The sequence below is a fragment of the Tachysurus vachellii genome, chromosome 22 (genome assembly GCF_030014155.1).
Source record: "Tachysurus vachellii isolate PV-2020 chromosome 22, HZAU_Pvac_v1, whole genome shotgun sequence".
Classification (NCBI taxonomy): Eukaryota; Metazoa; Chordata; class Actinopteri; order Siluriformes; family Bagridae; genus Tachysurus; species Tachysurus vachellii.
The window spans coordinates 15,902,226-15,929,460 of NC_083481.1; the positions used below are offsets into that span (position 1 = coordinate 15,902,226).

The 27,235-nt window shown below is 39.8% G+C and overlaps 1 protein-coding gene across 2 annotated transcripts; it reads left to right on the forward strand.

Annotated features, from left to right (window-relative positions):
- On the forward strand, positions 1-26,658 carry synpra (synaptoporin a). Of its 2 annotated transcripts, XM_060858698.1 has the most exons (6): positions 1-177; positions 340-405; positions 18,314-18,438; positions 22,600-22,798; positions 24,297-24,488; positions 25,093-26,658. In XM_060858698.1, the coding sequence occupies exons 1-6, from the start codon at positions 160-162 to the stop codon at positions 25,363-25,365; spliced, it is 873 nt and encodes a 290-aa protein (XP_060714681.1). In that variant the 5' UTR covers positions 1-159; the 3' UTR covers positions 25,366-26,658. The 2 variants fall into 2 exon arrangements, with proteins under 2 accessions (XP_060714681.1, XP_060714682.1); XM_060858699.1 differs by lacking the exons at positions 1-177; positions 340-405 and adding an exon at positions 11,813-11,940.
- The last annotated feature ends 577 nt before the right edge of the window (positions 26,659-27,235 follow it).

Here is a 27,235-nt window from a genome sequence, read left to right on the forward strand (position 1 = left end):
CAACAATTGTTTAATTAACTGACATGCGCAGTAGCTTTGTTGTTGAAATCCTGCCGTGTCTATGAACCGTTTGGCCTTCCATACAGTCAGAGCACAGACTGCGCATCTCCGCTGTTTTGCTCTAAACCTCAGTGCGCTTTTCTTAAAGCAGGAAAAAAAATGGAAACCGCAAACAAGGTAGGAGAAAAACTAAACACTGCATGTTATTTTTCTCAGTGCATATCAGACAGAAATGGATCTAGTCGAAAAAGGAGAAATAAACACATGCACACACGCGCGTGCACACACCAATTAGGAATATCTCTCTTTTTATTTATTTGTTTTTTTTTTCCTTTTCAGGTCGTTTCCTCTGGGACATTTCAGGTGTTTAAACTCCCTTTGGGGTTCATCCGCCTGCTGGAATGGGTAAGTGCATGAAAGTGGGATTTGTGTTTTATTACACTCATGGAATTTAATTTCTTTTTTTATTCTTTAGTCTGTAGCTTCAGTCAGTGATCTATAGAGCAGCGCGTTGCGTTGCTTATTATAAGGTTGTTGATGCATCAAGTACAAATGCATCAACTTAAACGCGCTCGTGTGTGTGTGTGTGGTGGGGGGGGGGACTTGTTTCCTACTTGAACTGGTGCTAAAAGTTCGTTTTTAAGCTATAATTGTTGCTATGCTTTGATGCTTTGGTTTGAGACCCGCCCCAATTAACGCCTAATTAATTAATTAATCCAGCGTGCAGCTCGTGCATGTGTTTATCTCTGCTCGGGTGCGCGTGCAAGACTGGGCTTCTTTATTTTAACTCGTTTTTCAAATCCGAAATGCATCAAGCTTCATATTTACTTTTGGATATGAACAAATGTGGAAATTTACACGTGATTTCGAGACACTTAACGTGTTATGTGATTTTTTTTTATTTTTTTATTTTTTTGTCCACTCTTGGTTTTGTGTATTTGAGAATGGGATTATTTTAAGGGGAAACTTTTCCTTTCACACTGGATGAGAAGCTCCTCTAAATACACTGGATATTACACTGAGAACTCCAGCAGTGGAGATCAGGTGCATGTGCAAGTGAAAAATTCTGTCTAGATTAATGAAACACTGGACAGCAGGTTTGGCCAAAAATATTAAAAACTTTTTAAAAGCAATTTCTGTAAGCAAACTTTTGTCTAGAAGCATTGGACAAAGTGTAGAGTGTAGTGCCAGGGGGCCCCGGATCACTGACAACACCTGCTCAGAACAAGTAGTCTAGGCCAATGGTTCTCAAACTGGGGGCCCTGAGATGGTGCTAGGGGCCCTGGTTCACTGACAACACCTGCTCAGAACAAGTAGTCTAGGCCAATGGTTCTCAAACTGGGGGCCCTGAGATGGTGCTAGGGGCCCTGGTTCACTGACAACACCTGCTCAGAACAAGTAGTCTAGGCCAGTGGTTCTCAAACTGGCGGCCCTGAGATTAAAAAATGTGTATATCTTACTGTCAAGCTTATTTCTTCCCCAAACTGGTTCTGGGATAAAAGATAAAGCATGTTATTATATAGATATTATTTTTATTCCAATTTACTTTGGAACTACGAGACTCAAACCTGTTCCACATGACACTGCCCCTGTGCACAAAGCGAGCTTCATGAAGACATGGAGTGGAAGAACTTTAGTGCACAGACCACTGACTCTAACTCAACCCCACTGAACCCCCTTGGGATAAACTGGAACACTGGTATAAGTCCAGTTTGGTGTAATACACTTAAATGTATGTTTTGGGTTTGCATTTTTTTTGTTTTTGTTTTTGTTAAGGTCCAGGTTATTGAATTAAGCATAAAATGCTAAACAATACTTTACATAAGCTGGAAGTGTAGCCGGTAACTTCTCCGTCATCTTATCCGTTAAGTGTGAGTGCATGAGTCTTCCGAATTCTGAACTTTTCCCAGTGTAAATATTGACGTAACTTTTGTATTTATGTTGCCAGCTATCAATATTTATTACTAATGTGTGTGTGTTTTTTTTTTATTTATTATTTTTTTTTTTATTATTATTTTTAAAACTAATGTGCTTTTCTCTTTGAGATGCTTAATCAATAAGTTATTGATTGATATTTTATTAAACCTGTTATCAGTATCTAATAATATATCTGTACTGTAAGTGTGACAGCTAATCGACAGGCCGGAAGCACAAAATGAAGTGAAATTGCTTTTGAATTTAAATCCTGGTGTTTGAAAATAAGGAGACAACCGAAGATTCTGCCCATATTGATTTAGGTAGGTGTGTAAGAAATTGCATACTGTCTTAAAAAGTATGTTAAATATTCATCTTTTCCCAAATCTAGGATCTGTAATTCCATCGCTGATGGTTTTAGTCTAATCCCTGATTTTGTCTCCAGAGGAACTTATAAAGGTTTTTAAAGTGGTTCCCCAAGGTTAAAGGGTCAAGTCCTGATCGTGGCCGGCGTTAGAAGCTTCACGTTCGTACCCATGCATCGTACGTGCTACTGCCAGTTTTAGATCATTTTTGCAGCTGAATGTTGAGGGGATCTGAGCACAGTGATGCATCTCCTCTCTGGGACACGATTCGTCACGCTCAGTGTTTGAAGTGTCCTCGGCACAAACACGGGGCTTATTGCCCGGGAAGCACACGCTACTAATCACATTTGGTCACACTACGGCTTCTCTCTCTTTTCTCCATCTCTCTCTCCACCCCGAATGGCTTTTGTCTATCCACCAACCTCTGTTGTTCTAAATATTTTTTTTCCGCACTGGATTTCCATAGTCCCATTTTTCTCCCCACTCACTTCATCTCAGTTTCTCTTTCAACCCATTAAACGAAACAGCGAAGCATTTACTGCGCTGTACACACAGCAGGAGGAATAAAACGACAGCAGATTCAAAAGTACGCCTGTTTTTTTTTTTTATTTTTTAGGTTGTGTAAATATCTGAAACGTGTCCTGATCTAATCGGCCAATAACGAGGAAGCAGCACGATGCATACACTTGAGAGCTTTGGTTCATTTCACGTCACACAACAGAAAGAGGTAACAACGCGGTCTCGGCGGATCTGACTACATTTTTGAGAACATGATCTTCTGCGAATTTCACACCGCAGTGTGAATGAACATGCCTTGTTGTTGATGTGAGAGGTCAGAGGAAAACATCCAGTTCAAGCAAACAGTAAGGCTACAGTCACCACTCTTTACGACTGTGATGAGCAGAAAAGCATTTCGACGTGTCAGTTCTTGAGGAGAGGGGGGCACGATGGCTTAGTGGTTAGCACGTTCGCCTCACACCTCCAGGGTTGGGGGTTTGATTCCCACCTCCACCTTGTGTGTGTGGAGTTTGCATGTTCTCCCCGTGCCTCGGGGGTTTCCTCCGGGTACTCCGGTTTCCTCCCCCGGTCCAAAGACATGCATGGTAGGTTGATTGGCATCTCTGGAAAATTGTCCGTAGTGTGTGATTGCGTGAGTGAATGAGAGTGTGTGTGTGTGTGCCCTGTGATGGGTTGGCACTCCGTCCAGGGTGTATCCTGCCTTGATGCCCGATGACGCCTGAGATAGGCACAGGCTCCCCGTGACCCGAGGTAGTTCGGATAAGCGGTAGAAGATGAATGAGTGAGTGAGTTCTTGAGGAGGACGAGCTACAACAGATCAGGTTCTAAAAACAGGAATCCGAGGTTAATATCATGACTTTCATGGATTCAGGATCAGTTTGTCTTATGAACCACTCAGAAGTTGAGATACACACAAGATGTGCACGAATGCTGATATCTGTATGGTACTTTATCTCACTGTGTGTGTGTGTGTGTGTGTGTGTGTACTGCTTTGTTGTGCATGCCTAGCTGCCATATATAATCATAGTTATTAGTCCAGGCTGATGGTTCAGAAGGAGATTAGGGATCGGGGCTGCTGTTTCCGCCTAACTGGACAATGTGGATATTTTTACCCTCTGTAGACTCAAAGCGAGGCATAGTCAGAAGGCATCACAGATCTGTGCGTATATGTGTGTGTGTGCCTGGTTGTGTGTGTGTGTGTGTATGAGGATGTTTTCTGCTCTCAAGGTTAAGCCTGTAATCCAGAGACACTTGACAAGTGTGACACAGACAGAGAAGGAGTGGAAGTGCTGTTCACAGTGTGTGTGTGTGTGTGTGTGTGTGTGTTGAGAAGAAGTGCTTGAGTGAAAAGCTTGATGGCCTGCAGGTGCTTTCTGTTCTCTTTCATATTCACTAAAACCAAAGCGGCTGATTAACTGCAGCAACACACACAGGAGCTGCTCTCAAAAATGAAATAGAAATTTCTTTCTTTCTTTCTTTCTTTCTTTCTTTCTTTCTTTACCTTCCTTTTAATCTTAATATGATGTGACTTGGTAACAGCATGCATGTTACATTTTTCTAATTTTTTTTTTTTTTTTGGTTATGCTTAACCTTTTACTTTATTATTTCAGCCTCTCTCTCTCTCTCTCTCTCTCTCTCTCTCTCTTTTTTTTAGCGGAGGAATTTGCCCTGCCTATGTAAACACGACAAGCTCATTTTCTTTGTCCCATTAACTTGTTACTATCAATGAATAAATGTCATCCTTTTATGAACCCTGTGTCGTTCTGCTTGTACAAGAGAAATAAAACACTTCAAGACGTCCTGTTATAGAAAATATTTAATTTCAAGGTGGTTACAGAGATTCTGTTTTGTGTCTGGCTGCATCAACACCCACTCGTTGACTATTAGAACTCAAACCATGTGTATTTCTCCTTAATTGTGACAGATTCTTCTTCTGTTCTTCCGTACTTCGTTTTCCGCTCGCACTGGATATGCGGCAGAATAGCTAGAAAAGCTTTTCCTGAACTCTTCTTATGTGGAGAAATACGTGCTGCGAGCTGAAGAAATCTGACAGTGTAGTTTTTCTGCAGCAGTGTGAGAGCAAAGCTGCTCTTCATCTTCATCACCACATGCACACACACACACACACACACTCCTCCTCCATGCCCTGCAGATCAGCACACAGCTGCAAGAGACTGATAAACAAGTTACAGCATCACAGCACCCACCCTGCACTGCTCTGTGTGTGTGACAGAGAGGGACACACACACACACACACACACGTGCGCACACACACACACACAAAGTTGAATACTTTCTCTTTAATTAATCAGATTTAGATAAGCAGGTCTGAGCCACAAGCTTAACTAGGAACAAATTAAAACGTTGTTATTGTCATTGTGACTCACTCATCCAGCTGTATTCATTCTCTACTCACTTTTCCCCCTCATCCTTTATCCCTTCATCAAGCCTTTATTCTACTCCCCCATTTTTGCTATTTGCAGCAAGACCATTATTAGCATTTGTCCTCTCACATCTCCAGGGTTCCTGGTTCCATCCTGAACTCAAGGTTCCGTCTGTGCTGAGATGTCCGTATTCTTCTTATGTCTGCTCTGGGTTCTCTGGATTCCCTCTACCTCTCAAACTCATGCCAGGAGCTTGGAAGCATGTTGTTTGATTCTGTTTTAGAACCTAATGATAACCGAAATCACCTAAACAACCCATGATCAAAAGTTTACATATCCTTGAATGTTTGACCACATTATGTTTGACCACAAACGTGACTCGTTGTAATTAGCGCCTGTGCATAAATAGTAAGTACTGTAGGTTTCTCAGCTCATGAGGTGATGCTCTGACTTGGCTGGATACTGCACTATGGAGAAAGACAAAAGAACTGCTAATGGACCTGCGTAATAAAGTAGATGAACTTTATAAAGCAGGAAAAGGATATAAAAAGATACCTAAACACTTGAAAATACCAGTCAGTGCTGTTCAGACTCTGATAAACAGGTGGAACATAAAAGGTTCTGTTGATACTAAGCAAGTCAGGTAGAGCAAGAAAGATTTCACCCACTTACTGCCAGAAGAATTATTCAGGGCGTGAAGAAAAACCCGCAAACAACTTGGAGAGAAATACAGGCTGCTCTGGAAAAAAAGTGGTGGTGTTTCAAGGAGCACAATAAGGAGGGACTTGAACACAAATGACCCGCATGGTCGAGTTGTCAGGAGAAAGCTGTTATTGCGCCAATGCCACAAAAAGGCTTATATACAGTACACCAGACAGCACCTAGACAAGCCTCACAGCTTCTGGAGCAGAGTCTTGTGAAGTGATGAGACCAAAATTGAACTTTATAGTCACAACCATAGATGATTTGTTTGGAGAGAAGTCAACAAGGCCTACGATGAAAAGCGCACCATTCACACTATAAAGCATGGTGGTGGATCTCTTCTGTGAGCTACAGTGGCATGGGGAAGTTAGTAAACATTGATGGCAAGATGAATGCAGCATATTATGAGAAAATACTTTCAGAAAATTTGCATTCTACAGCACGAAACCTGCTCTCGGATGTTCCAATATGACAGTGATCCAAAGCACAAGACAAGGTTGACCCTCCAATGGCTACAGCAGAGAAAAGATGTAGGTTCTGGAGGCCATCACAATCTCCTGACCTCAATATCACTGAGTCACTTTGGGGAGATCTCAAACGTACAGTTTGTGAAAGACAACCAAAATTTTGCCAAGAACAATAAGCAGCTATACCACCTGACAGAATTAAGGACTTCACGCACAATTATTGCAAAAAAACAGCATGCCGTCATTGATGCTAAAGAGGGCAATACACAATATTTCAGAACTAAAGGATTGCAGACTTTTGAACAGGGATTTTCTGTTATGTTTTGTTTGCTGATTGTGTCTTTATGCCTTACATATTAACTTGAGCCTTTTCACTCATGTTTTCTTCATGTTCACATCTTGCAAATTCTCCAAAGGTATGCAAACTTTTGAGCACAACTGTATGTGTGTGTCTGTGCAGTCTGCAATTCCTATAGGGTTTCTAGGCACTCCTATGGAATATACCGAAAGCCAAGAATGTCTTTGGGATTCCAATAAATGCTCATTAAATATACGGTATATAAATGGTGAGTTAGAATAGCATGTCATTTCATGTTTACCCAACCAGATGGTGCTGTTTACCACACTTTTGTGGTCACTGAACATGCTCTGCTGCATAAAGCTTGAGCATCGTTTGACTTGTAGAAAAAAAAAATCACACACACACTCAGAGAACTCGACCCAACTTGACCACGCTTGTATATATCATCATGTTTCATTGAGAAAAGAAATAAATGCTTTGGAACAAGCCCTGTGCACTTTGCCATTATGATGCTGGGTGATTGCTTGTAAATTTCTTGCACAGCTAAACCCTTCAGGACTGCGCAGAATTTCCACTAACTGCCATGCTGAAAATCTGGCCATGCTGACATGATAGAAACTGATGACTTCTGCTCATTACCGGCCCAGCAGATGCTACACACACATGAACAGCTGTAACTGCACTCTCTCTGACTCTTCCTCCCACACACAATCCACCTGTTATTTGGTCTTCCTCTCAATTTTCTTTCTCGATCTGACTAACTCAAATCGACACATGCGCACACACACACACACACACACACACACACACCTGTCCTGAATGTTCCAGAATGAATAGACCACTTTTGGATGCTGTACTTGCTTTCTTAACATTGCATCAGTCCAGATGCTCTTCTTCAAATTGCTTTTGATTTGTCTGGGATTTGCTCTTGTCTCCGCCCCTTTTCTGTCATTGCTTTGTTACCTACTGTGATCATCTGTTACATAGAATTCCATAAAAAGAAATCTCCAAAACTTACACTTTATGCATCTGTAATAGCTCATTACTTCTGTCTCAAATGAGATTTGCCCCTGTGACTGTGACTGGTAATTCCATTTAGCTCAACAACTTCAAGAACTCTAATGATGCAGTGGCAAATGGGACTTCCTAATGACCATAACAGGAGGAATAAATCATTTAGCACTTAAAATAACTTGCTACATTAATAAAATCTAATCAGATATTTGGATTTAATAGGTTGTCCTCTCAGATCATTTCATGATAATGTATTTGGGAGACTTGGGATTAGGTCTGTCACAGTTGTTACATAATCACAATTAGTTGAGGTAATCATCATCGTTAATCATTGTCTGTGTTTACTGTAAATAGTTGTAGAAGGTAAATACATTGTGCTTCTTAAAACCTTAATGCAATAAAAGTAGAGCAGCAACAATGTAGTTCAGTGTACAGTGCTTTGCAAAAGTATTCATACCCACTGAACGTTTTCACATTTTGACTCTATACTACACTACACTGCTCTACACTGCTCTATACTACACCACACTGCTTTATATTACACTACACTGCTCTATACTACACTACACTGCTCTATACTACTCTATACTACACCACACTGCTCTATACTACACTACACTACACTGCTCTATACTACACTATACTGCTCTATACTACACCACACTGCTCTATACTACACTACACTTCACTGCTCTACTCTACTCTATACAGTACTACACTGCACTGCTCTATACTACACTATACTACACTGCACTATACTACACTTCTCTATACTACACTGCACTATACCACACGACACTGCTCTACACTGCACTATACTACACTGCACTGCTCTATACTGCACTACACTACACTGCTCTACAGTACACTGCTCTATACTATACTGCACTGCTTTACACTGCACTTCACTGCACTATACTACACTACACTGCACTATATTACATTACACTGCTCTATACTACAGTACACTGCTCTACACTACACTGCTCCATACTAGACTACACTGCTCTATACTACAGTACACTACACTGCTCTATACTACACTACACTGCTCTACACTACACTGCTCTACACTGCACTTTACTACACTGCACTGCTCTATACTGCACTATACTACACTGCTCTACACTGCACTATACTGCACTGCTCTATAATACACTACACTGCTCTACACTACACTGCTCTATACTATACTGCACTGCTCTACACTGCACTTCACTGCACTATACTACACTGCACTTCACTGCTCTATACTACACTACACTGCACTATATTACATTACACTGCTCTATACTAAACTACACTGCTCTACACTACACTGCTCCATACTAGACTACACTGCTCTATACTACAGTACACTATACTGCTCTATACTACAGTACACTGCTCTATACTACATTACACTGCTCTATACTACACTACACTGCACTATACTACATTACACTGCTCTATACTACACTACACTGCTCTACACTACACTGCTCTATACTACACTACACTGCTCTACACTACACTGCTCTATACTACAGTACACTACACTGCTCTACACTACACTACACTGCTCTACACTACACTGCTCTACACTACACTACACTGCTCTACACTACACTACACTGCTCTACACTACACTACACTGCTCTATACTACACTACACTGCTCTATACTACACTACACTTCTCTATACTACACTACACTTCTCTATACTACACTGCTCTACACTACACTACACTGCTCTACACTACACTACACTGCTCTATACTACAGTACACTACACTGCTCTACACTACACTACACTGCTCTACACTACACTACACTGCTCTACACTACACTACACTGCTCTATACTACACTACACTGCTCTATACTACACTACACTTCTCTATACTACACTACACTTCTCTATACTACACTGCTCTACACTACACTACACTGCTCTACACTACACTACACTGCTCTATACTACAGTACACTACACTGCTCTACACTACACTACACTGCTCTACACTACACTACACTGCTCTATACTACACTACACTTCTCTATACTACACTACACTGCTCTATACTACACTACACTTCTCTATACTACACTACACTGCTTTACACTACACTACACTTCTCTATACTACACTATATTATACTACACTGCTCTATACTACACTACACTGCTCTATACTACACTACACTTCTCTATACTACACTATATTATACTACACTGCTCTACACTACACTACACTGCTCTACACTACACTACACTGCTCTATACTACAGTACACTACACTGCTCTACACTACACTACACTTCTCTATACTACACTACACTGCTTTACACTACACTACACTTCTCTATACTACACTATATTATACTACACTGCTCTATACTACACTACACTGCTCTATACTACACTACACTTCTCTATACTACACTATATTATACTACACTGCTCTATACTACACTACACTACACTTCTTTATACTACACTATATTATACAACACTGCTCTATACTACACTACGCTACACTGCTCTACACTACATTACATTACACTATACTACACTACATTGTACCATAACACTACGCTACACTGCACTTCACAACACAACAAAAATCACTAAAGTTATCATTCGTTCCTACTCTATTATGCTGTATTCCACTGTACTTTCCCATACTGTACTGTAATGTATTATGTATAAGGCAACCCGAAGTCAGTTTTTGTACACGGTTTTATTTTATGTTCATCACGAGGCATATATTTATTTATATTATTTTTGTTATTGCAAAATTGCCTGTAAATACTTCTCCAGTGTCATGCTCTTTCTGGTCCTGTCTGGAACTCCGGCTTCGCCCTCGTACCTCCCACTCATGATGTTGTGCAGCACTGCTAGTTGGAATGCCGACCCAACCTGTCCGTATTTATAGTCACCGTTACATAACTACATTTGCAAGTCTTGCATGTGTCTCTATTGCAGTGCCGATATATACATACTGTACCTATTGATTCCTGCTTTTTCTCTTTATTCTCTGTGTATTGTTGATCATGGATTTGTTCTTGCTGTCTGATGTAGGATTCAGTTCAAGCAAGTGATTCTTGGAACAGCATTAGAAATAAAACAATAATAAATATATAAGGGAGAAAAAAACACAGAGCTTAACTGCATAACTTACTGTACAGTGACTTTTTAGAGTACAGTGACTTTTTCCATCAGAAAATAAAATGCTGTTCTTTTTGGCAAAACAGCTTCAGTTTTTGACCTTTCTGAAAGTAAAGATCCTATTTAAGAATGTATAATGAATGAACCGGTTTGTTAATTTGCAGAAAAATTTACATTAAATGCTCAGTGAAAGTTAGGAAATGTTCGAAACTGCAGTTAAAAAAAATTGATTAAAAGAACAAAAAATGTTCTGGAAAAAAAAAAATGTTTTAATATTATTATGATTACTATCATTAGGTAAATGTATTTATTTGCAGGTATTTATTTAGCGAATATACATTAAAATGTGGCTCAAATGTTTAAGAAATTTAAATATAACAAAAGTATTTTTTTAAATTAAAAACAATTTAAAAATCAATGTAATGTGAAACCAGAAAACAAAGAAAACTGTAATCATTCTAAAATGAAAAAAAAAATGTTAAAGTAATTCTAAAATAAAACGAGAAATTATAGTTCTGTGGTAACTAAAATAATGAATTAATTAACATTCTATTACTTAAAATTGTTTGATGAAAAAATATACGTTGCTAAATATTTTTAGGAATACTGATGGGTGCTTATTACTTACCGTACATCATGTTGTGAATTATATGATTGTGGGGAACTCAAAGGTATAATGCGGATAATGTAGAGATTCGGAAATAAGGCAAGAGAAAATGCGTAGGAACAGGTGTGTGTGTGTGTGGGTGTGTGTGTGCGCACGTGTATAGAGAGAGAGAGAGAGAGAGAGAGAGAGAGAAATGGTGCATGGATCTTGTTGCGTATTTGGGTGTCTGTCCTTCTGTAGGGGTTTCCTGTGTGTGAGAGTGTTTCACTTGTTGTTCTCTCTCACTCACACTCTCTCTCTCTTTCTCTCTCTCTCTCTCTCTCTCTCTCTCTCTCTCTCTCACTCTCACACACCATCACACACACAGAGCGAGGCATAGACAGGGATAGAGATCATCAGTGGTCAGGCTCTAAACCGTGTCCCGTTACCTCTAAATGATTCGGACTACAGCGAGCGACTTGTTGTGTGCAGCCGAAGATCTGTTGTGTGTTTAAATGTGTATGGTCATATTCGCTCCGGTAAGTGGCACATTATCATTTTCTGTACGTACTTTAACTGATGTGGATTTCATTCCACTTCAACAGTTGAGCATTTTCAATATATTGATTTGCAAAATCTATGATGTGTGTGTTAATAAATATTGATGTTCCATTACTTAATCCATTTTGGGACTTTGTGTATGTTGATATTCTATGAAAATATGCAAAGATCCATTTTTTTTTTTTTTTTTTTTTTTAAGTTTTGTACTCTTTTAATTTGATCTGTATAGTAGAATTAGACCTTTTTTGAGTACTTTAGCACAGCAGATTCATCCCTCATTAATAATTAAAGCCTTTTACAGCTCTGGCGAATGGAAGAAAATACATCCTAACTGAAATCAGAGATCTACACTAGCCATGAAGTGCCTCCGGGTCCTCTTTGGGGATTATCGTACAGTCATCTATCAATTAGGATCGTTTCGGGTTTAGTGCAAAGGAGCTTTTGTATCTGATACTAAACTGGCTGTTGCACTTCATTTTAACTGCAGTGTTCTTTGTGTTTCTCTTGCAAAAAAAAAAAAAAAAAAAAGCCAGGGGCGGGGGAATGGGGGGGGGGGGGGCTTAGGATACATACGAAACCAGTGGATAATAAAAACTTGTGAGATTTCAGAAGTCTACTTTTAGATGTTATTAGCATGAACTTCAAATACTGTACATCTACGTACTTCTAAAGTTGTGTATAAATTGTACTTAGCTGGTAGTTTCGTTTAGGAAATGTCTAAAACCATGTTGGCTGATATACACCCATATTCAGATTTAACCTTCGAAATTAGACAAAGATATTTTTTTTTACTTCACGTCTGATGCTCTTTATTATAAGGAACCTTATTAGTTTATTATTGCACTTTTGCACCTACTCATTCCTGCAATTATCCAGTCAGCCAATCACGTGCCAGCAATTCAGTGATCCAGTCATGCTGATACCAGTCAAAAGCTTCTACATCTGAAATTAAATACAAGTCTGAATTTAATCTGGAGTTGATACATCCATCATGTAGACATTGTCCTATGATCTATGATGTCTTAATAACAGGGGAAAAAAATTCTTGATAAACCTTCAACGAGCTAACAGTTTATATTAATACCTGTAGCACTGATAGCCATGTTGCTTTATGGGTTAGCGTAGTGTGCATTGGTTACATACTGTAGGTCAGTGTTACTCATTGCGCGGCTCGCGAGCCTCCTGCGGCTCGCCAAGCTTTAATATGCGGCTCGCATGGCAGTAAATAATACGATGATATGATCATGTGGTTAACATTTATTTTTTATTTAAATAACGTTAAAAACAATCAGGGAAGCATAGAAAAACGAATGTGCTCTATTACATATAATAATATATATTTATATATATTATTTGACTCGTCACTGACTCACTGCGTTCTGCGCAATAGCCAGTTTTTGGCGGCCTGCCAGAAGCTAGTTTGTGTTTCATGCTAGTTAACAACTTGTGTTTACTGTACACACACGGACTAAAAAATGGATCGATTTCTTATCAAACAATCCCGTGCGCAAAATGAACAGCAACAAAGCAATGTGACGGTGACAAAAGAGGTAACTGATGGGGAGCATGCGTCATCCGCAACTCGAGTAATTATTGTATTGCAATATTGTACATTGTATTTAAGCAGATAAGCTATTTAAGACTGAATAACTTGGCATACTTTGCGGTGAAAGTGGCTCTCCTATTGACTTTGTCCTATCAGTGTGGCTCACATGAAAAAAATAGTGAAGACCACTGCTGTAGGTCATCCAGGTCTTTCGTGCCTACTGTATTATTAAGAAAACTCCTTTTCGTTTACAGTCTAGTCCGGTAGTGAATATATTCGGACACTTTTACGGTGTGACCTCGGGGGCTGCCGTCTAGTCGCTGGTTTAAGTCGTTTGAGTGATCATGGAGTGACGTGAAAAACAAAAAACATCCAGTGAGTAACATTTCTGTGTGAGGAAACACCTCGCTGATGAAAGGGGCCAAAGGAGAGAACAGATAGAACGATTTGAGCTGATGGGAAGACTACATGAACTCACACAAACGCTCTTTACTGTATATACATGGTCAGCAGAAAAGCGTTTCAACATGTCCGACCTTAAGGCAGATGAGCTAGTAAAGCAGAAGGCCACATCAGTTCAGTTAAGGACAGAAATCTGAGGCTACAGAAGGTACAGTCTCACAAAAACATGGAGAGAGAGAGAGAAGTCGATGTGATAAAATTACATCGTTGGCTGACTGGATAATTGCTTTTTTTTTCTATTATGGAATTATTTCTAGTTATTTCATCAGTCAATAAATCAAACAATTTATCCTTGTTTCTTTGTTTGAATTCGTATATATTTTTCGTGAAGTCGTAATAAAATGCTAAAACAAAGCTCAAATCCAGTCAGATTTCCAATGTTTGTTCCAGTTTGTATGCATTTTTCATGAGATCCGGTTCTATTGTTGTCAGGACAACAGTCTTGCACGCACATTTGATTCGTAGACCGTCATATGACACACACACGCGCAGACACACACACACATAAGAAATATGTGAATTTCTTTCATTACATTTTAGCTGAGGCAGAGTTTCATTCGCAATACTTCACGTGATAAACACTTAAATGAATGAATAGGAGCCTCTAAAATGCAGCCAATATTCACGTGTCACCAGTCTTTCACTATCTCATTGCATAACTGCCAGCTGGATATGAGACATACCTGGGAAAACTATTAGCTCTCTGAAGGAGACGGGGATCTGGGGAAAGTGTATCAGACCAGTCACTTTACCTCAGAACGAGCATGTCTCCTGCACTTATTAAAGCACATCTTCTCTCCTGAGCCCTGGCTAGATAAAAGAAGCACAGACAGTGAGAGCAAACAACAGTGAGTCTAGTTAAAGGCAAGCTATTGACACAAGGTGGATTTTTTTTTCAGACTTATAATCCCTGTCTGCTTTTAGTGCCTTGCATCGATTCTCAAACAGCTGGAGAAATGGAGATTACCGGCGCATTAGTCAGTGGTTTACAGGAGTCCGATAGCTTAATTGAAACGAATCGTCTTCGCGTTCTGCCGCAGAGGATCCGACGATGAAGATAGAAAGACTGATCGAGGATCGAGTTCTCTTTCTATTCCAGGTTATTTGCTTTTTTAAGAGATTTAAAGTCAGAACATTTCCAGAAAGCCAGTGGAGAGTAAACAGGAACTCTTAAGCCGGTACTCTTAAGCTGACTGATAGGTCTCGATCACAACAGCCAACATTATATCTTTAAATTGTGCTCATCGGTAGCTTTCAAGGGACACCAGCCTTGTATCAGTATGATCTACACTCACCGGCCACTTTATTAGGTACACCTGTCCAACTGCTCGTCAATGCAAATTTCTAATCAGCCAATCACATGGCAGCAACTCAATTCATTTAGGCATGTAGACATGGTCAAGACGATCTGCTGCAGTTCAAACCGAGCTTCAGAACGGGGAAGAAAGGTGATTTAAGTGACTTTGAACGTGACATGGTTGTTGGTGCCAGACGGGCTGGTCTGAGTATTTCAGAAACTGCTGATCTACTGGGATTTTCACACACAACCATCTCTAGGGTTTACAGAGAATGGTCCGAAAAAGAGAAAATATCCAGTGAGGGCAGTTCTGTGGGCGCAAATGTCTTGTTGATGCCAGAGGCCAGAGGAGAATGGCCAGACTGGTCCGAGCTGATAGAAAGACAACAGAAGAGCATCTCTGAACTGAGATGCCTACCTGAGTATTGTTGCTGACCATGTCCATCCCTTTATGACCACAGTGTACACATCTTCTGATGGCTACTTCCAGCAGGATAACGCGCCATGTCATAAAGCGAGAATCATCTCAGACTGGTTTCTTGAACATGACCATGAGTGCACTGTACTCAAATGGCCTCCACAGTCACTAGATCTCAGTCCAATAGAGCACCTTTGGGATGCGGTGGAACGGGAGATTCGCATCATGGATGTGCAGTCGACAAATCTGCAGCAACTACGTGATGCTATCATGTCAATATGGACTAAAATCTCTGAGGAATGTTTCCAGTACCTTGTTGAATCTATGCCACGGAGGATTAAGGCAGTTCTGAAGGCAAAAGGGGGTCCATCCCGGTACTAGTAAGGTGTACCTAATAAAGTGGCCGGTGAGTGTACAGGGCCTGAGAAAGAGATTAGAGAAATCGGTCATTTTGGCCAAATTGGAGCTCTATCTCAGTCTATTTCAACTAACTTAATTTTTTTTTTTTTTTACTTAATTTATTTTCAATTAGGGGGCACGGTGGCTTAGTGGTTAGCACGTTCGCTTCACACCTCCAGGGTCGGAGTTCGATCCCCGCCTCCACCTTGTGTGTGTGGAGTTTGCATGTTCTCCCCGTGCCTCGGGGGTTTCCTCCGGGTACTCCGGTTTCCTCCCCCGGTCCAAAGACATGCATGGTAGGTTGATTGGCATCTCTGGAAAATTGTCCGTAGTGTGTGATTGCGTGAGTGAATGAGAGTGTGTGTGTGTGCTCTGCGATGGGTTGGCACTCCGTCCAGGGTGTATCCTGCCTTGATGTCCGATGACGCCTGAGATAGGCACAGGCTCCCCGTGACCCGAGGTAGTTCGGATAAGCGGTAGAAAATGAATGAATGAATGAATATTTTCAATTAAATTTATATATTTATTAGTTTTTTGGGGGTTTTTTTAAAGATATGATGAACCTGTAGAATGCTTTGTTTACAGTATAAAACTCTGACTGAAGCGATTTAACTTTTTTTTGAATCACAGACAAAAATCAGAAAAAAACAAAAAATAATGTCTCAGTATTTGTTCAAACTTTTAGCAAATTCAATGGAATTGTGAAGCCAGTAACATGAACAAAATGGAATGGTGAACTGAAAGTCTCACTATATCTTTATAGTTTTATTAAACACAAAAACAGGTGGATATTCAACACTTAACAGTCTGGCATGCAGATAAAACATCACCAGATGAGTAATCATCTGAAGAAGAAAAGAAATCACTCAATAACTGATGAATCAACAGAATGATGTTTTAAATTAGCTGAATGAGTAATCATCTTTATTAAAAACTATCCGTCTGTCAAGTTCTGTGTTGGGGATAAAACAAAAAACAACACACATTTGGTTTAGTTGCTGTGGTGTATTAATCAAAAGGAATTCATGAGCACGGAGGTGAAGAAATGATTGTTATTGTATTTTCCAAATGCTGGATTCTAATTGGTTTTGATTCGGTGTTAAAAAAATCTTACAGCTAATCTTTATTTGAGTGTTAATTAGTATCACTTCTGTATGGCCACGTTCACACTGCAGGTAAAAGGCCACGTTCACGCTGCAGGTAAAAGGCCACGTTCACACTGCAGGTAAAAGGCCATGTTCACACTGCAGGTAAAAGGCCACGTTCACACTGCAGGTAAAAGGCCACGTTCACACTGCAGGTAAAAGGCCACGTTCACACTGCAGGTAAAAGGCCACGTTCACACTGCAGGTAAAAGTGGCCCAAATCTGATTTTTTTGGGGTCAAGTGACCAGGTCAGACTTCTTCAGGAGTAGTGTGAACACTCAAATCTAGCCCAGATCTGATATTTTTCAAATCAGATTCAGACCACAGACTTCCATATGTGGTCCTGAATCAGACCCAAATCTGATTTTTTCCAATGTGGCCGCAGTGTGAACAACCAAGGCGGATTTGATGTGACTTTTACGTCGATCTACATCGACATTCGTCACAATTATGCGCCGGCGAGTTCGCACACAAACGTGACTACGCCTACAAAATGGATCCAATAATCAAAAGTTGCCCTCGACATCCGAAAATGTTCAAAACACTGCGTCTCTGTGCTGCCATTACACAAACATTTAGATAGAAAAGCGAAAATGCTTACTTCCTCCATAACCTCGGCAGCTTTAGCGCAACGGCGTGCTGCGTGTGACGTCATTGTTATTGTTCGTTTGCGCGTGCGGGTCAGTTCGAAACAGCAAACAGTTCACACTGGTATCTGATATAGGCCACATTTTAAAAGGTAATGTGAACAGCCAAACAAAAAAATCAGATCTGAGCAAAATATTCGAATTGACCATTAAGACTTGCAGTGTGAACGCGGCTTATGATAATTACTTTTGAACATGAGATTGAATGTGATTGGTTCATTCTGATCACAGCCACACCCCCATCTCTAAAAGAGTGTGCAAACATATGCAATCAATTTACCATAACTATAAAAATAAAAAAACTTCTGACGTCATAATCTCGGTTTCTGACGTGATTAAGGACCAGACCCCGCCCTTTTATAAGCTTTTGATGTTCGTTGCGCAAATTATGTATCATTTATATATGTTAAAAAAAATACGTTTTATCATTTTGCAGCTTTTTGCCATCTTTGCTTTCGCAACATGTGGAGGCTACACTGGACAGCTGCGGGTTAGCGTGGACTGTGTCAACAAAACCGACAGCAATCTCAGCATCACCGTCAAATTCTCCTACCCATTCAGGTAATGGCTCACACACACACACACACACACACACACACAGTCCTCTAATCACAAATGTGCAGTCACTAATGTTTCTTTATTGATCTTTGCACCAGCGGGATATTAGATATTGTAATCATTAAAATAATTCACTCTCACTCATCTTCTACCGCTTATCCGAACTACCTCGGGTCACGGGGAGCCTGTGCCTCTCTCAGGCATCATCGGGCATCAAGGCAGGATACACCCTGGACGGAGTGCCAACCCATCGCAGGGCACACACACACTCTCATTCACTCACACAATCACACACTACGGACAATTTTCCAGAGATGCCAATCAACCTACCATGCATGTCTTTGGACCAAGGGGAGGAAACCGGAGTACCCGGAGGAAACCCCCAAGGCACGGGTAGAACTCCACACACACAAGGTGGAGGCGGGAATCGAACCCCCAACCCTGAAGGTGTGAGGCGAACGTGCTAACCACTAAGCCACCGTGCCCACATTAATAATAATTACAGTTAAAAATATTTATTTTCTTAATCATTAAATATGCTTAATAATATCTTTAAAACAAGGATGTGATGTATTGATGACAGCTTTTTTATTTTTATTTATTGCTAAAACAATGGGTTTTTTTTTTTTTATATTCATCATTATATTTTTGCTTTTTTATCTTCTGTATCTATTACCAGGTTTCAACTTTGTTCACAAAATGTGCTGTGTAATACCCATATGACATCCTAATAGAGCTAAAGCCGTGTGTGTGTGTGTGTGTGTGCGCGCGTGAGAGAGAGGGTGCTGTCACTCTTTAGTCACCGCCGATATTCCTCATTAATTCTAAGCAACCAGTTAAGCAGCTGTGGGTAAAGTCTGAGGGTACTTGGAAAAGCCTGAATAAAAAAAAAAACATCTCCATGGCACCTGCTAAATCATTTCTTCTCGGAGTTAATAAACTTTGATTTTCTCCTTCAATTTAGCAGCAGTTGCCAGAGCTGCGTGACAAACGCCCTCGCTAATGTCAGAATCATTTGTACAGGCTGAAGTCTGAGGATGAGGATGAGCAGAGGCTTTTGTGGTGTGAAATCTTCTTTTCTTACCAATTTTATCATGAACCATGAACGATTTTGTTGTCTCTTTTATTTTCATTCACAGAAAACATGAATATTGTATTCAAAATATTTTTTGAACAGATAAATAGTATTCACAGCACCTAATAATGAGTCCGTAGAGGATTCAAGCCAAGATGCTTCAGCTGAAGCCTTCATCAGTTCACATGAGACAAACATACAGAACATACGCTACGGATATCATAGAAAGTATCTTGTGCCTGCAAATTGACCAATTCGTGTAGTTTTCCACAAAAAAAAATTAGTTTTGGAAAATTAGACTTTCCACATTTGTCCCACAAGTGATTTATGGCTTTATTACAACACGCATTCAACAAAATCCCACTTCGATCCACGCGAGTCGAGCACGAGTGCAGCTCTCATAGAAAGCCATTACAGAAGAAAATAGTTTTCCAGAAGCCATTTCACAAATTTAAAAAAAAAAAGGTAGCTTTTGACCACAACATTTACACCCAGGAGGAACTGAATAATGACTGAAATATTTATACTATTTAATTCTAAATATTTATAAGCAACCACAGACATGGAGGACATAATGGATCTTAAAGGTGGGGTGTACGATGTTTGAAAGCCGATGTTGACATTTGAAATCACCTAAACAAAAACGCCCCTAACCCAAATGGGTGTCACTTCTGTTTTGATAGCTCCGCCCACACATACATACGTAACCCAGGCAACTATTATGTCGGAAGCTGTTGGGGCAGCTGACCGAGGGGATATTTTTATCAATAAATGACCTCAATGAGTAATACTATGGTAATACAAATGTGTTTTTGTAGTACTGTGTGTTGTACCGTGAACGGTTTAGATCCGTTTCACACGGAAGACGACGTTCAACACCTAGAACCCGAGGCAGAGGTAACGGCAGAAGCTAATGCCAGATATTGACAAGTCACGCCCCTTTCTGCTCATTGCCTAGACGTTTGTTTTGTTTGTCGGCCCGACTCAGTTTTCTGAAGCATTTTTCAAACATCGTGCATCCCACCTTTAATGTACGTTACAAATGCATGAATAGTGCGTTATTAAATCATTACGAGTTCATATGAAGTTTTAGAAAAGCTTCAGGGTGATTTAACAGAATAATAATATAGAAAATAGTTTAAACCTTTTACTGTGGTTTTAAGAAGCAGTTTTAGGATCTAGTTTCCTGGATCCGAAACAGACGTCTCAGAAATGTACATGATGACCAACTTCATCTCAAATTTATGTTAAGATCAAGAAAGAAGCAAAAAAAGAAACTAGGACAGGATTAGTTTTCAAGTAAAATAATCTAAAGCGCTTTAAGTTTTGCCCTGTTTTTTTTTTTTTTCTTCACTGAGAAAATTAAACCTGTACTTTAAAGGGATTTCCTTCTAATGAAACTTTTTTTTTCACTCATCTCCTTTCCCTTGAAGTCACACATAAGAACAGCCGGTGAAACACGGTCCCGGATCAAATTTGTGAGACCGACATACTTTGAAGTTCCTCTCAGATCTTTCTTTGCTTTAATAAGCGCTAAAGCTGCCACTCTTTGGCTGAACTGTATCACACAGCGATTTGATTCCATTGTGAGAAAGAGACATTAATATCACACTGGAATCCTGTTCTTCAGCACAGAGGATTGATGCTGGTGCTGCGCCGCATCACCTTTTATCCCACCTGCCGGTTTCCCTCAGGTACAGGATGATCACTTGTACCAGACACGATCACCAATCGTTCCCGACTTTATTTTATTTCTTCTCCCATCGGCCGTGGGGTTTATCGATTCGTCAGTTCTAACTGTTAGAGATAGACTGGACGAGGCAGATCTGTGACAGCTGGCACGGCAACTTTATCACTTATTACGTACGGTGCCATGAAACATGTAACGCCGTGTCAGCCTTTAGATGTGATTTGAAGATCCAGAAGCTGTTTTAGAGTTCTTTAGATAACACGCAGGTTCATGATATTCACAGGAAATTTGTGGCAAACTGAACAACAAAATAAAATAGAAGAGGGATTTATAGAATAGAATAGAATCAGAAGTGGGGGTCAATTTTTTATGGAATAGAAAAGAAACCAAATCTTTAGAATAGAATAAAATAGAATAATACAGAATAGCAACTGACTAAAATAAATTGGAATAGCAACACAATCGAAAAGGGATTCATAGAAAAAAAAATTGTATTTGTTTATTTTTTATTATTTGTTTGTTTGTTTTATGGACTAAACTAGAATGAGATTTTATAGAATAATAATAAATAGAGGGGGGCACGGTGGCTTAGTGGTTAGCACGTTCGCCTCACACCTCCAGGGTTGGGGGTTCGATTCCCACCTCCGCCTTGTGTGTGTGGAGTTTACATGTTCTCCCCGTGCCTCGGGGGTTTACTCCGGGTACTCCAGTTTCCTCCCCCGGTCCAAAGACATGCATGGTAGGTTGATTGGCATCTCTGGAAAATTGTCCGTAGTGTGTGATTGTGTGAGTGAATGAGAGTGTGTGTGTGTGCCCTGTGATGGGTTGGCACTCCGTCCAGGGTGTATCCTGCCTTGATGCCCGATGACGCCTGAGATAGGCACAGGCTCCCTGTGACCCGAGGTAGATCGGATAAGCGGTAGAAGATGAATGAATGAATGAATGAACAAATGAAAAATAGAATAGGATAGAAAAAAATATATTTAATAGACTGAACTAAAATGAAATAGGAAAAAAAAGGTTAGAATAAAAAGGGAACTGACGACGTAGAATAGAAAAGGTTTTGCGTTTAATCGAATACACTATAACAGAATGGAATGGAATAATAGTAAATAAAATACCTTTAGATTAATAACGGGAGTAATTGAATATAACAGAGTAGCGAAGACTAGACTGCTGTGTGTGTGTGTGTGTGTGTGTGTGATGGAATGATCGCTCGCTGTATTTTTGAAAGATGTCTGGATATTTTCTGAGATTTCGAAACACAGATTTCTCAGGTATATGAGTAGCAGCCTGGGAAACCATTCACATGGATTCTCTCTCTCTCTCTCTCTCTCTCTCTCTCTCTCTGTCTCTGTCTCTTTCTCTCTGTCTTTCTCTGTCTCTCTTTCTCTCTCAGGCTGAATCAGGTCACCTTCATGGTGCCTACATGTGAAGGCAGACAGCAGGAGCAGCTCCACCTGGATGGAGACTTCTCTTCCTCTGCTGAGTTCTTCGTCACTATCGCCGTCTTCGCCTTCCTCTACTCGCTCTTCGCCACCGTGGTCTACATCTTCTACCAGAACAAATACAGAGAGAACAACCGCGGCCCGTTTATCGTAAGCGCAACAAACACAGCGTTTTGATTCAATACGTTTGTCATGTAAGTGGTAAAACACACGAGTCACCACAGTTATCGCCTAGACTAGTCCATGACTTCATTTTCTCTTAGAATTCCTCTTATACAACTACAATTTGTTCAAAATCACATTTTCATATTTATTGACGAATGACACCCAGCACTTCCAGTGTCAGCTGATTCCTTCCATAGACGTTAAATACTATCATGATTATAATGACGATGACGATGATGAATATTGGATGAATCGTGTGGTGCGTCAAACCATACAAGTCCTTGTGAAGGCGCTGTTACCATAGAAAAAGTTAGATATTAGAAATGTTGTTCTGGAAAATATACAGTAATTTCTAGAATTGTTCAGCTTTCTGACCAATCAGAATTGAGAATTAGAAAGTTAGATTTCAGCATTAGGTGAAATTATTATTATTCATTCATTCATTCATCTTCTACCGCTTATCCGAACTACCTCGGGTCACGGGGAGCCTGTGCCTATCTCAGGCGTCATTGGGCATCAAGGCAGGATACACCCTGGACGGAGTGCCAACCCATCGCAGGGCACACACACACACTCTCATTCACTCATGCAATCACACACTACGGACAATTTTCCAGAGATGCCAATCAACCTACCATGCATGTCTTTGGAACGGGGGAGGAAACCGGAGTACCCGGAGGAAACCCCCGAGGCACGGGGAGAACATGCAAACTCCACACACACAAGGCGTAGGCGGGACTCGAACCCCGACCCTGGAGGTTTGAGGCGAACGTGCTAACCACTAAGCCACCGTGCCCCCCTATTATTATTATTATTATTATTATTAGTAGTAGTAGTAGTAGTATAATAAAGGATACAACGTTTTGAAGTTTAGCCACCTGATTAACAGCTAATTAGTGAATTATTTAACCTACCGTTGGCTTGTTCCTCATTAGCGTGATGGATGCGTGCACTTGAACAATAATCTCCTAGGAGACCCAGCAGTGAAATGAACAAGATGTGTGATTGCACCCTGAGGAAATCTCATTTACGTCTAGGTTTCTGTTTGGAATATAAGGATCTCCTGTAGTGAAGGGGAAAAGTCAGACTAGGCTTCGCAGGCTGCTTGTACCTTCAATTGAATTACGCTGCAATCTCATTATGCAAATGAAATGAATTTTACGGAGGAGTATGAAAGGAACGGGATGTGGTAGCCACAAAGGGATGTGGTAGCTTAGTGGTTAAGGTGTTGGGCTACCAATCGGAAGGTTGTGAGTTCGATTCCTATGTCCGCCAAGCTGCCACTGCTGGGCCCCTGGGCAAGGCCCTTAATCCTCAATTGTATAAAAATAAGATAAAATGTAAGTCGCTCTGGATTAGGGTGTCTGCTAAATCCTGTGAATGTAATGTAATGAACGTAGCAGCATCCGGTGCTAGAATTAAAGCTGATATAAATAATTGTTGGTGGAATAAAGTTCACTTAAATCCTGTTGTGTTTGTACAGGACTTCATAGTGACGGTGGTCTTCTCCTTCATGTGGTTGGTGGGTTCATCCGCTTGGGCCAAAGCTCTGTCAGACGTCAAGGTGGAGACGGATCCTGACGAAGTGCTTCTGCTCATGTCTGCGTGTAAAATGCAGAACAACAAGTGTGCCTCGGTGTACGGGCCGGTCTGGTCCGGCCTCAATACCTCTGTGGTATCGATTCATTTTCTTTTAGATCTGTGAGACGCACTTTCTCTGTTAATGATGTGAGGAGAAATAGAATTTTATGTCAGTCGGAATATTCTTGACTTAGCAAGTCATTATACAGTGAGATCCAAAGTCTGAGAGCAGGCGTGAAAATGCTTCATTATTTTCTAATAATGTTCTAGATATTGTAGAATAGAATAGAAATAACATTCATGAGAATAGATCTTTAGAACAGATCTTATTTATTAGCCATAAATTATCAGTAAGTTACATGTTTTAACCTCCAAATTTCACGTTCCTGTATCTGAAATTTTATTTGTTTGTTGTTTTTTGGGTTCATTTTACTCTAATTGCACAGAATAATTTGAATATGATTTTTGTTAGTCATTAAGCACAGGCATCATTTTGAATTCAAAATACAGTATATATCAATATTATACCCGCACTTTATATTATAAACAGTGTCAAAAGTCATGTCATGTTCACACACGTTCAAGCGACATCTTTGTGAGCTGCATAAATGATCAGTCTGAATGGTGATAGAATTCCTGCTGTCACACGACATCTTCATAATGAGTCACTCGTTTGTGTGTTCCACTTTGATTTCCAGGTGTTCGGCTACCTGAACTTCGTCCTCTGGGCTGGAAACATCTGGTTTGTGTTCAAAGAGACAGGCTGGCATAAAGGTGGAGCTGCACGATATCCGACGCCGGCTCCTGAAAAACACACCACCGCCTTCAGCCAGCAACCCTACAACCAGGAGAACTACAACCAGGGCACCTTCGACCAATCAGGAGCCAGCTTCGGAGGAATCGGAGGCTTCAGCCAATCAGACTACAGCCAAGTGGGAAGTTACACCTCAAGTGGGCCCACGTCTTACTGACCACTCTGCACAAGCAAGCTAATCGTCACGGGGCAGGGGACAATTTCACGGGCAAAGGGTGAGAATTGGGTTCCGTCTAATTCTCTTACAGTATTTGCAGACATAGCGTTGGTAAACAGTGATGTGTTTACACTAAAAATTTCAGAATCTTCACACAGAAGTTTATTCCAGTTTTTTTTTGTATTGATGACTCATAAAAAATGTTTGGGTTTTGAAAATTTATCTAAAAGTTTAAGGGAAGTCTGAAGGTACATACTTGAGGAAAATGTTCCCTTTGGGTTTTTTCCAAACCTTTAACGATCCTTATGTAGAACCTAGTTTTTCTGTTAGAAAGGGCTCCAGAAAAAAAGCATCTTCTAAAACATACTGAGGAAACTTTTGGTAAAAGGGTGAAATTAATGAGTTCACACAAAAATAAAGGACAAAATCTCCTTAGAAGAAACGTTTGTTTTCTTATTAAAAGTAGGACTGAAGGATCTTCAGCCATTTTTGTTTTCCCTATCGATAAATAGTACCATTTTTTTTGGAGGGGTAGAATAGTTCCTTAAGTATCCAAAATGGTTCCTTTAAAAAAACACTTTCACGCTTAAAGAATGTTTCAGAGGCATACAACGTGATGACGGTTCATGTAGGTTAATCAAGAGGTAAAGGTTCAGCGTTCTTAGTTTCCTAAAGGAATCTACTGGGAATCGTCTCTGATTGGGAATCATAACGTTACAAGGTTCTACATAGAACCTTTAAGGGTTCCCCTAGAGGGACAAGCCAAGAGTTTATCCTTGTGGACTTCATCCACATTTCTGCCCACATAATATAATGCTGGCGTATCAGTTTTCTACATTACGCTAACTCGATGCATGATGATGTGTCGCTGCGCTAAATTCTTAATCAAATAAAGCCGTCCAATGTAACAAAAAGCTGAAATATTTATATTAAGTTTACATGACCTTGTAAATGACGTACTCGTGTATATACAGTTGTTAGAATTTATTTCAAAAATATATGAATATAAAGCTGTAGCTGTAGAGCGAGGAGATCCGCATGCATGCAACACACCTTCCATCACGTCTGGTGCACGTCTCTTGCCTTCGATCTCTCTTTCATATTCTCCTCTCTTTTTTCGGATTTTGTACGTCACACAATAATTGATGTTATTTAATGAAAAATAAATAAAAAAAATAAAATAAAAAACGAGCCTGCTAAAAAGAATTGCAAGGCATGCCATTAAAAAAAAAAAGAAAATAGTACGGATTTATTTTATTACTTATTATCCGATTCATGTGTGTTGCTTGCTATAATGTGAAACTTTTTATTTATCTATTATTTTTTTGTAAATATTAAAAATTGGTGTGAATGATACTGCATGTGAATTTGTAGTAATGCTAATAAAGATTGTGTACAGAACCACGAGTCAGACAGTCTTCTTGTAGAAATTCTTTAGATATGAACACATTTATGATATGAACAAATTATTAGCTAATTTATATTAAGATTAAATGTGGAATAGTATGATGATTGTTATAATAGTAATATCACCCCCCAAATAAAAAAAAAAAACGGTCTCTTCATATATTTTTATTTCCAAATGATAGCAGTATATTTTATATACACTAAATGCTTATTTTCTTAATTAATTAACGAATAAAACCCTTTAAATAGATAAGCAGCAAAGCTGTGGTGTAAAGCGACTGCTACAAATTACTGCTATTTCTCCAAAATCCAGTGTTTTCTTTTAAACAGCAATTAAAAAAAATAAAATAAACAATGGCATGTCATATTTTTCATCTATTTATAGTTATTTAATGAAAAAAGACGAGTGAAACAGTTACATAGAGCTTTCTGAGTGACCAAGAATCCCGTAAAGCTCAGAAGA

Coding starts and splice junctions, on each gene's coding strand:
- synpra (XM_060858698.1), top strand. Junction 22,799..24,296: donor ACAACCGCGGCCCGTTTATC/GTAAGCGCAACA, acceptor GTGTTTGTACAG/GACTTCATAGTGACGGTGGT. Junction 24,489..25,092: donor CCGGCCTCAATACCTCTGTG/GTATCGATTCAT, acceptor TTTGATTTCCAG/GTGTTCGGCTACCTGAACTT.